The sequence below is a fragment of the Aquarana catesbeiana genome, linkage group LG03 (genome assembly GCF_042186555.1).
Source record: "Aquarana catesbeiana isolate 2022-GZ linkage group LG03, ASM4218655v1, whole genome shotgun sequence".
Lineage (NCBI taxonomy): Eukaryota > Metazoa > Chordata > Amphibia > Anura > Ranidae > Aquarana > Aquarana catesbeiana.
The window spans coordinates 18,878,994-18,892,218 of record NC_133326.1 but is presented as its reverse complement, the minus strand read 5'-3'; the positions used below and the strand labels follow the sequence as shown (position 1 = coordinate 18,892,218).

At 44.5% G+C, this 13,225-nt stretch overlaps 1 protein-coding gene across 1 annotated transcript in view; it reads left to right on the top strand.

Annotated features, from left to right (window-relative positions):
- Positions 1-6,568: 6,568 nt before the first annotated feature.
- The window catches only part of PLEKHO2 (pleckstrin homology domain containing O2), an 87,258-nt gene continuing 80,601 nt past the window's right edge, over positions 6,569-13,225 (top strand). Inside the window, exon 1 of the mRNA XM_073618351.1 lies at positions 6,569-6,792. Within this exon, the coding sequence (XP_073474452.1) occupies positions 6,784-6,792 (9 nt within the window). The 5' untranslated portion in view covers positions 6,569-6,783. The remainder of the gene's footprint in view (positions 6,793-13,225) is intronic.

Here is a 13,225-nt window from a genome sequence, read left to right as displayed (position 1 = left end):
GCGGCGTTTTACCGCCGACGCCGCCCCCCGCCCCAGTGTGCAAGGGCTCTAATTGAATTAGAAGCTTGGCTACCATGCACAGCTTCACCAGATTCTGAGTGCTCCAGTTTTAGTAAATCCCCCCCCCATATCTTACCGGGTTAAAATAAAGGAAAAAGCAGTGGCGGCTGGTGCTCAATATTTTGGGGAGGAAGAAAACAAACCTGCCCCCCCCTCGCACAACTGACACCTCCCTCCCTGCGGGAGACGGACAGGAAGGTGGCGATCGGAAGGTGGGCCGTGATCGGAATTGGTGTGGGCTCCTGGAAGCTGCCCCTGGCCCCCTTACTCGCACTAGCACCCAACCCCCCCCCCCACCCGGACGGGTCTGGCGGGAAGGCAGCCATCTGTGTCCTTACCTTAGCAGGTGGTGCTGGATCCAGGGTAGGGCTCCTGGAAACTGCTCCTCCACCCCTCCGCCTCCTGCAGTTTGCCGAGGGAAGAGTGCGGCCATTGCTTCTCCTCCCGGCTGAACAAGAAGCGGGTCCTGAGACCCAGTTGGCCAGGGAGGAGAAGCAGGAAGACATTAGCGAATATTCATTTGCTAATATCACACAACTGGGTGGGCTCAGGGCACAGTCCTCTGCGCCCCGAGCCCACCTTTTTTTAAGCCAATTAAAACCTCCGGCTCTAACCATGTGCTTCATAAAATAAAAAAACCTCATTGATGTCCATGCGTCCGGCGCCCTGCATTGGATTAAGGGGCCGGGCACATGGATTAGGGGGGTTGGCACCCCTAATGTAGCGGCCGCCACTGATTAAAAGAAAGATAATGCAGCCATCACATCTAAGGACCGGTAAGCTGCAAATACTATCAAGTTTAATGTGTGGGTTTAGATACACTATATGATTTGTTTAACCTTCCATCTTGAATGGGTTAAAGTGACACCAAAGAATATCCTTCTTCTCCAAAAATAATCCGTACGCTTACACTACTTAAAGAGGCACTGCAGTCTGCTCACATAATTTGTAATAAAAACGTCTTTGCTATTCTGAAGCTTCCCTCCAACCACTTTGCATATTATTTTATATATACTGGGATTCTGTACTTGCCAAAATATGTTGCAGAAATTTCCCTCCACTGAGTCTAGGCTGCAGCCATTTTAACTGTGGGCAGCTGAAGCTTCTGCCTGTTCACTTCCTGGATTTTCACAGAGGCACACCTCCAGCTCTGCAGCTCTCATTGGCCCTCTTATGACTCATCCTCCCTCCCCTCCTGACAAACTCTCAGGAGAGTGAGAGAGAGAGAGCTGTGCATGATGTCATAAGGCTAATGACCAGACAGGAAACAGGAAGTGGGCTGTATAAGGTATTTACTGGCAGAAAAAAAAGTTAAAACAACAAGAAGGGCAGAAGATTTAATAGCTGGAAAGATGAAAAAATGACTGAAGGTCCTCTTTAATGGCCCTGTAATCTACCGTATTTTTCATTAAATCATTTATTAGGGCTCATTCACATTGGCGGCCGGGGGGCCAGGCCAGGCACAGTTTTATTGCCCCCAGACCACCACTCAGGGTTGTGTGCATGCTGCAGGCGTGATGCTCTGCTCCTGGGCTGCAGCGGAAATTAAACAGCTTGTTACTATCGGCCATACTGCCACCAAACCCAACCCATTCAAGTGAATGGGGGCCGCGCTGTAACCACCCTGCCACAGCGTACAATGCATGCTATTGTGCCATGGTGAGTTTACATTTTAAGGGCTAATGTGGGCAGTGAGGAGGCAAGATATTGCCCCCTCACCACCTCTGAAATATGATCTATCATGGATCACTTTTCAGAGGGGCAGCAGTATAGCTGCATGCATGAATGAGCCCTTAGGCCACATTGACACTAGCAGCTGTCACTGCCGCACCTCTGAAAAGCAATCCATGATGAATCGCTTTTCAGGGGAACCTGACAGGTCGTGACTGCCACCAAACTTGACAGGGGGATCATTTTTGTTGAAGATATACATAGCTATCCATTGCCTAATGCAGTTTAATGGGGGGGGGGGGGGTTTAGGTGTGTGTTTTCACCACCCCCCAGCTGCATTGAAGGGAATGGGTTGCCCTACACCTCAGAAATGTGCAAAAGAAGTCGCTGATTCTTTTGCAAAATCCCGCCACACCGAAGCACATAGTACTCCGACATCATGCGTTTTGGCATGCACAAAAACATGGGCGTTTTGCAATTGCATGGGGGGTGCCCTTAAAGTGGAACTTCACTTTCTCAATCAACGTTGTCTATTTGTAATCCTTATGCTGATAGCGTTAGTAAATAGGTAGGAAAGTATATTATATTTACTTTTTTATACCTTATCCATTTCTTCAGTTACTTCCTGGTTTCTGGCCTAGGCCAATGATGTCATACATCCCAGGAGTTTTCAGGAGAGGAAGAGGGTCTTTCTCAGCTAAGCACACCCTCCTGCCTGCATGCCTGAGCTAAGGGCAGATAGATTCCAGGAAGCAAATGCTACATGTATCATCTGCCCTTACTCAAGATGGCCAAAACCAAAAATGCTAGGGGGAGGGGTTTTCAAAATGATTTTCCAGCAAAATAAAGTATGGAGACATGGATGGATGGGGGAGTTTGCTTTGTAAACTAAAACTTAAATAGAATTTTTATTTTGTGGTATTTTACTGCGTGTGTCTTTATTCACTTTTTACACTTTTTTGGTGAATGAGTAGGGGTACTAAGTACCCCACACTCGATCACATGGGGGGGCGGGATCTGGGGGCCCCCTTGTTAAAGGAGGCTTCCAGATTCCGATTAAGCCCCCCTGCCCGCAGACCCCCACAACCACCAGGCCAGGGTTGTCGGGAAGAGGCCTTGTCTTTGGGCATGCGGCCTGGTATGGTTCAGGAGGGGGTGTTTGCTCGTCCCCTCCCTTTCCTGATCTGCCAGGCTGCTTGCTCGGATAAGGGTCTGGTATGGATTTTGGGGGGGACCCCACACCGTTTAATTTAAATTTTGGTGAGGGCTTGGTATGGACTGGAGGGGGACCCTACACCTTTTTTTTTAATTTTGGTGTGGGGTTCCCCTCAAAATCCATACCAGACCCGAAGGGCCTAGTATGGACTGGAGAGGGGCCCCACACATTTTTATAATTACATTTTGGTGTGGGTTTCCCCCCAAAATCCATACCAGACTCGAAGGGTCCGGTATGGACTGGGGGGGACCCCACGTGTCAGGAAAGAAGCAAGCACCAGTCTCGCCAATATTGTTGCCTTCCTTCGCACATGCGCGGTAGAGCGGCACTCCGGCGCATCTCTGGGCACAATATAGAGAAACGGCTAATGCGCGTGCGCAATTCAGCTAAACGGCTAATGTGTGTGCAATTCAGCAAAACGGCTAATGCGCGTGCGCAATTTAGCGGAACGGCGTACGCAATAGCGCACGCACAACATGAGCCTCCCACTGGCCTATAAAAGCTACTCTGTGCCATGACCAGATTGCTGGTTTGTCTTTCAGCTCCCCATGTGTTTCCTGCTTGTATCCTGATTCTTGATTACCTGTTGTGACCCGGATTGACCTTGACCTGCTCTGATCTCTTCCTGCATCTGACCCTCGGCTTGCCTCTCGGACTTCTCCACTTGCTTCCTGTGTTTGACCCTCGGCCTGTCTACGGATATTGCTTCCTGTCTCCAGTGATTGACCCTCAGCCTGCTCCCGGACTTTGCTATTGTCTTCAGTGCTCGACCCCTGGCTTGCTCACAGACTTTGCTTCCAGTTACCTGTGTTTGACCCTCGGCCTGTTTACGGACTTTGCTATCAATCTTCAGTACTAAGTCATCAGCCTGCTGACAGACCTGCTAACAGTCCTTTGCACCAGACTGTTTTTGCCTATCTAGAGACTCTTACTAGTCAACGGTGTTTGACCCCCGGCCTGTTGTTGGATCAGCTGTTCATCTTCCTTCTTGAGCTTCAGCATCTTCCAGTCCTGCACAGCTGTCTCCCTGCCGGTGACCTTCACGCAAGACCTGCCCAGCCTGCTGGGGACTCGTGCCTCTTTGTGCCCTTCACCCCCTGTACCATCTCCAGGAGTGGAGTGCGCTTAGTCGCAAGAGGTTACCGCTCTCAGCATCTCGGCCTCGGTGGGTACCCTTATCTGACACCACGCCATTTTTTTTAAACTTTGGCGTGGGGTTCCCCTCAAAATCCATACCAGACCCGAAGGGCTTAGTATGGACTGGAGAGAAGCCCCACGCCGTTTTTTAATTAAATTTTGGTGTGGGGTTCACCTTAAAATCCTTACAAGACTCGAAGGGCCCGGTATGGACTGGGGGGGACCCCACGCCATTTTTTTAAAACTTTGGCGTGGGGTTCCCCTCAAAATCCATACCAGACCCGAAGGTCCTAGTATGGACTGGAGAGGGACCCCATGCCGTTTTTTAATTAAATTTTGGTGTGGGGTTTTCCCTCAAAATCCTTACCAGACTCGAAGGGCCCGGTATGGACTGGGGGGACCCCCACGCCATTTTTTTTTTAATTTTGGCGTGGGGTTCACCTCAAAATCCATACCAGACCCGAAGGGCCTGGTATGGACTGGAGAGGGGACCCACGCCTTTTTTAAATAAATTTTGGTGTGGGGTTCACCTCAAAATACATACCAGACTCAAAGGGCCGGTATGGACTAGGGGGACCCCACGCCATTTTTTTGCCACTTTTTTTATGGCCAACAATTCTTGTTTTTACATTCAGCTGTCAGCGGGGAGCCCGCTGATGTGTCCCCTCCTGTGCTGAGAACACTCCACCACCTCACACACCGTCCTCCCCCGCTGATGTGTGGGATGGGGGAGTGTTCTCAGCACAAGAGGGGACACATCAGTTCAGCGTTTTTACGATTTCTGGCTTGTATAGAATGTTGAACTGTAGCACTATAATAAGAATCAGAAGAATGGATTAAACAGGAATGGACTTTTTATGTTGCGTTCCATTAAAGGCACATTAATGCATGAATATTTTTGCATAAGAGCACTTTAATGCACGATAAATTTGTATATTTAGCACTATTAATAATGGATGTCCAATGGGGATGCACTTTGTATAGAGCTATGCACATGTACACAGTTTGTTACTAGAATTATCGCATAGGATTGCAAATTTATAATTGCACAGGATTGCAATGTGGATGCACTTTACATAGAGTTATGTACATGTACACAGTTTGTTACTAAAATTATCATATAGGATTGTAATATATGTACAAAATATAATCGCATAGGATTGCTACATTTTCTAATACTATTTTATTAGCGATAACAGTATTGCCCTGTACACACGGTCAGATTTTCCGATGGAAAAAGTGCGATCGGATTGTGTTGTCGGAAATTCCGATCGTGTGTGGGCTCCATCGGACTTTTTCTGTCGGAATTTCCGACACACAAAGTTTGAGAGCAGGATATAAAATTTTCCGACAACAAAATCCTATCGTTTAAATTCCGATCGCGTGTACACAAATCCGACGCACAAAGTGCCACTCATGCTCAGAATAAATTAAGAGACGAAAGCTTTCGGCTACTGCCCCGTTTATAGTCCCGAGGTACGTGTTTTACGTCACCGCGTTCAGGACGGTCGGATTTTCCGACAACTTTGTGCGACCGTGTGTATGCAAGGCAAGTTTGGCCCAAAATCCGTCGGAAAAAAATCTGATGAATTTTGTTGTCGAAATGTCCGTTCAATGTCCGATCGTGTGTACAGGGCATATCAGTTTTGAATGTGATGGTTACACGACAACATTTGGAATAGCGCAGCATTCGATTAGTTCATTCACTAGGTTGGCACGAGCATATGGGACGTGATCAATGCTAGCAGCTGTCCTTAACAATTATTTGGATACTTACATGGTGGCTCGCAAGAATTTGCTTGTTTTTTTAAAAATATATAATGTTTCCATAAGTAAAAACGTATAATGTTTGTATAAGTAAACAATATATAATGTTTGTATATGTAAAAAATAGTATAATGTTTGTATAAGTAAAAAAATATAATGTTTCCATAAGTAAAAACGTATAATGTTTGTATATGTAAAAAAATGTATAATGTTTGTATAAGTAAAAAATGTATAATGTTTGTATAAGTAAAAAATACATGTTTGTATAAGTAAAAAATATATAATGTTTCCATAAGTAAAAAAAATGTATAATGTTTCCATAAGTAAAAAATGTATAATGTTTGTATATGTAAAAAAATGTATAATGTTTGTATATGTAAAAAAATGTATAATGTTTCCATAAGTAAAAATATGTTTGTATATGTAAAAAAAGATATAATGTTTGGGGGTTTTAAGTAATTTTCTAGCAAAAAAAAAAGTAATTTTCACATGTAAATAAAAAGTGCCAGAAAAGGCCGTGTCTTGAAGTGGCTAATGTCCTTTTTTTTTGATTTTCTGGTATAAAGCCGTATTTATTATGCAGCGTCGCGCACGTCTCTGTTGGGCGGTGTACGGCTCTCTTATGTACTCAGCTGCTTCGCACTTTCAGTTCACTGACTCAATTTTCAGCCCAACCACCGGAAACCCAACTTTTTTTAGAGCCGAGGTTTGTGAGCAGCAGAGAAAAGAGGAATCGAAGGCGAGCGGAGGGTGGAGAGCTGAGCTGTTCGAAGGGCTTAGAAAGGTTCCTCTTTGCTCAGCCTGTCAGGGCCTGAGGTCCAGCCTGGGTGGGTGGGGTGTGCACAGGGAAGGGGCTGCATGGAGGAGGACATCTGCCTTCCCTTCCTGTAGTCTCAGGTCGTAGATCTGCGTCTCCTGGGCACAGGCTGACCATGGACGATGTAAGTGACCCATCTCTCCCCCCCCCCCCTGCCAAGCTTTTCGCTCTGTCACCTGCCTTCTCCTGGTCCTTGCTTTAACCCTTTCCTTGCTGAGGATGCTCTCGCATCCCCCCCCCCTCTCTGCCTTGGTCCTCGCTAATCCCTTCTCCTGATTGAGCAAGGCTACGTTTAGACGTGCAGCTAACATTGCATTTGACAGGCGGTGAGGAGGCGCCTATTTTAACCCTGTGAACGCTGCGCCCCCAGCTGGATGCACGGCTGTTGGAGGAGTAACCCGTGATATGCCGGGAGCTCGGGGCGCGTTCCTCTCCTTACTGGCCAGCTACGTCCTCCGTGTGTTGTACGATGGGACGGAGTCTCCGCATCTCGTCCCAAAACCCAGGGATGTAATAGGAAAGTCATAGCTCTCAACTGTCCCTGATTTCGAGGGACTGTCCCTGATTTGGAGCAATTTCCCTCTGTCCCTCATTCCTCCTCATTTGTCCTTCATTTTGGTCTGATCTATAGAGATGTATATAAAATGCACTTTTTATCCATCATAAAGTGTTTTCCAGCGCTAAACCTTTCATCTGATTTCTAAATTGCTGCATTTGTAAATTTCAAAAGCCAGTATAAAGAAATAGTAGTGGTAAAAAAAAGCACTTGTGGGTTTAACCAATCTTGTTTTTTTTGTACAATTCTCCTTTAAGGGGGACGTGGCAAGGGGCGTGTCCTATACCTGCATACTTTTGCTGATAGGTGTCCCTCATTCCCATCTCAAAAAGTTGGGAGGTGTGGGAAAGTACGTAAAGTAAGCCCAGGATGTAAAATAACGCACACGGTGGCGACGCAGTCCCATTCACTTGAATAGGTCATGTTCAATGGCACCAATCGCAAACCACGTGGTACAATGTTTGCCAAGGCAGACAAGTCTAAATATGTTTAAATAGCAGCACTAAGCTTCTTCTATAGCAGGACAGGAACCGGTATATTGGCGTGCACTCTACCGGTTCAGTTGGCCATATAATAAAGATGCAGAGAGCAAGTATTATTATAATTTTATTACTATTAGTATTATAGTGTTATTATATCTTAAGGCTGGCCATACATTATACAATTTTCTTATTCAATTTCCTTTAGATTTACCTTCAACTATGTAGTGCAAGGGCCTGCCTGATTGCATACAAATTGAAAGTGTTTAGGTGTGGCCTCATATTATATGGTTTTGGTAAATCTAAAGGAAATTGTATAATGCATGGACAGCCTTACATTGGCATGGACTCTACCAGTTCGGCTGGGCATATACTAAAGATGCTGAGAGGAAACTTTATAATTTTTTTTTATTATTATAATGATGACTATTATTATTATAGTCTTATCATACCTTTATGCTGGCATGCACACTACCAGTTCAGTTGGGCATATAATAAAGATGCCGAGTGCAAATATTATTATTATTATTATTATTATATTATTACTATTATTATTATTACTGTGACTATTATTATTATTATTTTATTATAGTCTTATTATACCTTTACATTGGCATACACTCTACCAGTTCGGTTGGGCATATAATAAAGATGTTGAGAGCAAGCATTATAATTTTTTTTTTTAATTATTATTGTTATTATAATGATTATTATTATTATTATAGTCTTACCATACCTTTACATTGGCATGCACACTACCAGTTCGGTTGGGCATAATAAAGATGCCAAGAACAAATATTATTATTTTATTATTATTATTTTATTAATATTATTAAAGTCTTATTATACCTTTACATTGCCATGCACACTACTTGTTTGGTTGGGCATATAATGAAGATGCCATGAGCAAACATTATTATTATTTGTTTTTTTATTTAATATTATTATTATTATTATTATTATTATTATGACTATTATTATTATTATTATTATTATAGTCTTATTATACCTTTACATAGGCATGCACTCTACCAGTTGGGTTGGGCATATAATAAAGATGCAAAGACCAAATATTATTATTATTTTAATAATACCATTAATATGACTATTATTATTATAGTCCTAGTATATCTTTACATTGGCATGCACACTACCTGTTTGGTTGGGCATATAATTAGGATGCCATGAGCAAACATTATTATTATATATTTTTATTATTATTATTATTATTATTATTATGACTATTATTATTATGACTATTATTATTATTATTATTATTATTATACCTTTACATTGACATGCACTCTACCAGTTTGGTTGGGCATATAATAAATAATAATGTTGAGAGCAAAACATTATTATTATTATTATTATTATTATTATTAATAATAATATTATGACTGTTATTATTATTATACAATATAAATAAAAATATTTACAATATAAAGGGAGACAGTTCAGTTACAATACAGTAAAATACAAAAGGGTTTAGAGGGCCCTGCTCCCAAGAGCTTACAATCTAATAGATGCACAGATTCTGAGTTCTATTAGATTTATAGGAAATTGCTGTCTGCTGCCAGGAAGAAGAGAATCAGCCCTTTAATACATCCTGGGCTTTGGGATGAGATCCGTAGACGACGTCCCACCCTACAACCAACAGCCTATGTGGCTGGCCAGTAAGGAGAGGAACGCATACTGAACTCCCGGCATAGCAAGGGTTACTCTCCCAACAGCTGTGCGTCAAGCTGTTGTAGCTTCTCTTGTACAGCGAGCAGATTGTGCTCTGAAATCACAAATGTTTTGTAGCTGATTAAAAGTTTCCAGCTCCGTCCCAGAACTTGTTCACCGCACTTTCACCCGGCAATTACGGCACAGTTCTCCGAAAGGGAATGTTATTGTAGAAGGGGCAGAAGACGGCTTGTTAAAGCGGTATTAAACCCAAAATCAAACATGTACTATATTGCAGCTTACCAATTCCTAGATGTAATGGCTGCATTCGTTTTCCTTTTTTAGGCTTTTTTACTTTTTTTTTTTTCATCTGGTGATCCAGTCAGTAAGTCTGTTGTTTTTTAAAAGTACAAGCTCTCCTCAAGATGTATCAGTTTACAGGGCTGTGATAAACCACTTAACACTGGCAGGGGTGATTAAAATGATCAGCTTTATCCCAAAAGCAAAAAAAACGGTTTGCTGTAACTGATTATACAGCGTGAGCTGGAGTTTGGCTTTGATTTAGTTAGTGTATTTAAATCTGCTAATATATTTAACACTCCCCTCCCCATCCAGACTGACAATGCTGCTATCCAAAGGTTCCCCTTGTGCTCCTTCATCCAGAGTGGGGGGCACTCTAATAAAGAAGGTGTGGGTCTGTTACTGGACAGATCACTAGGTGAAAAGAGAGGGGGGAGCCTTAAAGCGTTTGTTACCCCCCCCCCCCCAAAAAAAATGGATTTGGCTCCTTTAAAGCATGTTATATGACACAGTGCTTGTCCTGTGTCACTTGGCCCCCTGTAACACCTAAAAAACGTGGCTGATCCTGACAGTTTCTCCCCACCCATCTGTACACTGACCACAGTGTATCATGACTTCTGAGCCCTGACATCGTGGTCAGTTTACAGGCCTCCATCATCAGCAGCCTGCTGTCTGCTATCCTCTCTGCTTCCATGTCCTCCTCTCCCCTCTCTGCTTGCGTGTGAGCCACCCCTCCCCCTCCTGCTGCTTTCATAACACTAACCTGTATACACCGTCAGCACTGCCTCCTATTGCAGTGTCCCCCTCTGTGTGTGATTTATAAATATAAATGCTGTAAATACCCAATTTAAGAGCCGAGAGTGCAATCACATGACCAGCCAGCTCTCTCCTCCTCCCCTCCAGACTGACATCAGTAGGGGAATCTCAGCCCCGCCCACTGCACCCTTTAGAGGAGGAAATGAGAAAGCTGGCCGGTCACGTGATCTCGATCTCGGCAGTGATATTAGGTATTTGCAGCATTTATTTTTATAAATCACAAACAGAGGGGGATACAACAATAGGGGGCAGTGCTGATGGTGTATACAGGTTAGAGGGGCTTTACAACCACTTTAAAAAAGAAAACAGAAAAAGCAGCCGCCACATCTAATGATTGGTAAGCTGCAACATATCACATTTTTGGTTTTGGGTTTATTACAACTTTAAGAAAGGATGCTAAAGAAATATACAATATAAAGGGGAAAAGCTGGATACTTTTGTAAAATTGAATATTGTTACATTGTTGCAGTGACTTATTTTAGGCCCCAAAGTCACTCAAATTTGGAGTGCAACTTTAACACAGACTTTGGATGGGTGCGACTTGGATTTGACTTTGGCTTTGACCAATGATAATGGACAACTGTTGCACAACTGTTGCATGTATAATATTAAGGTGCGACTTTCATGCGACTTTTGAGGGTTTACATTGCAGCCTTTGCCACTTAAGTCACATGAAAATGTGACCAAAGTAGTGCCTGAACTACATTGTAGTCGCTGTGACTTTAAGTCGCACATTCTCTCACTGGCCACTTTATTAGGTACACCTGTTCAATTGCTTGGTAACACAAATTGATCATCAGCCGATCACATGGCAGCATTTAGGCATCTAGACGTGGTGAAGATGACTTGCTGAAGTTCAAATCAAGCATCAGAATTGGGAAGAAAGGGGATTTAAGTGACTTTGAACGTGGCATGGTTGTGGGTGCCAGACGGGCCGATCTGAGTATTTCAAAAACTGCTGATCTACTGGGATTTTCACACACAACCATCTCTAGGGTTTACAGAGAATGATCCGAAAAAGAGAAAATATCCAGTGAGCGGCAGTTGTGTGGAGGAAAATGCCTTGTTGGTGTCAGAGGTCATAGGAGAATGGGTAGACTGGTTTGAAATGTTAGAAAGGCAACAGGATCACCAAAATTGGACAATAGAAGATTAGAAAAACGTTGCCTGGTCTGATGAGTCTCGATTTCAGCGGCGACATTCAGATGGTGGGGTCAGAATTTGGCACATGGATCCATCCTGCCTTGTATCACCAGTTCAGGCTGGTGGTGGGGGTGTAATGGTGGGGGGGGATATTTTCTTGGCACGCTTTGGGCCCTTCGTACCAACTGAGCATCGTTTAAATCCCACATCCTACCTGAGTATTGTTGCTGACCATGTCCATCCCTTTATGACTACAGTGTCCCCATCTTCTGATGGCTCCTTCCCAGTGGTGTATTTAGGTTTTGTGCTGCCCTAGGCCTGACTAAACTCATGCACCCCCCTAATTTAAATATGACCCACCCCTTGCTGCCGAGGCCACACCCCTTCCTGTTTAAGACCCACCCTATCATCTGTAAACCACACCCCTTCCTCTTTTTAGGCTCATTTGGCACCTTTCAGGGGGGAGGGGGGAACAGGTACCTGTTTTTGACAGGTACCCTTCCCCACTCCCTGGAGACTGCAACTAAATGTGGACTGTTTAAAGGGTTTGCATTGATTTTAGCATGCATGGAGCACTTTGCACATGCCAGTGGCGGCTGGTGCTCAAAATTTTTGGGGGGGTGCAAACAAACTAAGAAATTAAAAAAAAAAGACATCAATTGCAGCCTCACTGTGCCCCATCAAATGCAGCCACTGTTCCATCAAACGCAGCCACTATTCCCACCAAACGCAACCACTGTGCCCATCAATTGCAGCCACTGTGCCCCATCAAACGCAGACACTGTGCCCACCAAACGCAGACACTGTGCCCATCAATTGCAGCCACTGTACCCAACAATTGCAGCCACTGTGCCACCAAACGCAGCCACTGTGCCCACCAAACGCAGCCACTGTGCCCACCAAACACAGCCACTGTGCCCACCAAACGCAGCCACTGTGCTCATCAATTGCAGCCACTGTGCCATCAAACGCAGCTACTGTGCCCACCAAACGCAGCCACTGTGCCCCATTAAATGCAGCCACTGTGCCCACCAAATGCAACCACTGTGCCCATCATTTGCAGCCACTGTGCCATCAAATGCAGCTACTGTGCCCACCAAACGCAGCCACTGTGCCCCATCAAATGCAGCCACTGTGCCCACTAAACGCAGCCACTGTGCCCACCAAATGCAGCCACTGTGCCCATCATTTGCAGCCACTGTGCCATCAAACGCAGCCACTGTGCCCACCAAACGCAGCCACTGTGCCCACCAAATGCAGCCACTGTGCCCACCAAATGCAACCACTGTGCCCATCATTTGCAGCCACTGTGCCATCAAATGCAGCCATTGTGCCCCACCAAACGCTGTCACTGTGCCCATCAATTGCAGTCACTGTGCCCATCAATTGCAGTCACTGTGCCCATCAATTGCAGCCACTGTGCCTTTAAAACGCAGCCATTGTGCCCCATCAAACGCTGTCACTGTGCCCATCAATTGATTTATTCAATAACTTTACCTGCTGTTCTTTGGGGTTCCCTTGTGCCTCTCTCTCTCTTCCTGACGTCACTGCCAGACCCTGCCCCAGTGCCGAGGAGAAGGGTCAAGCAGTGTGGA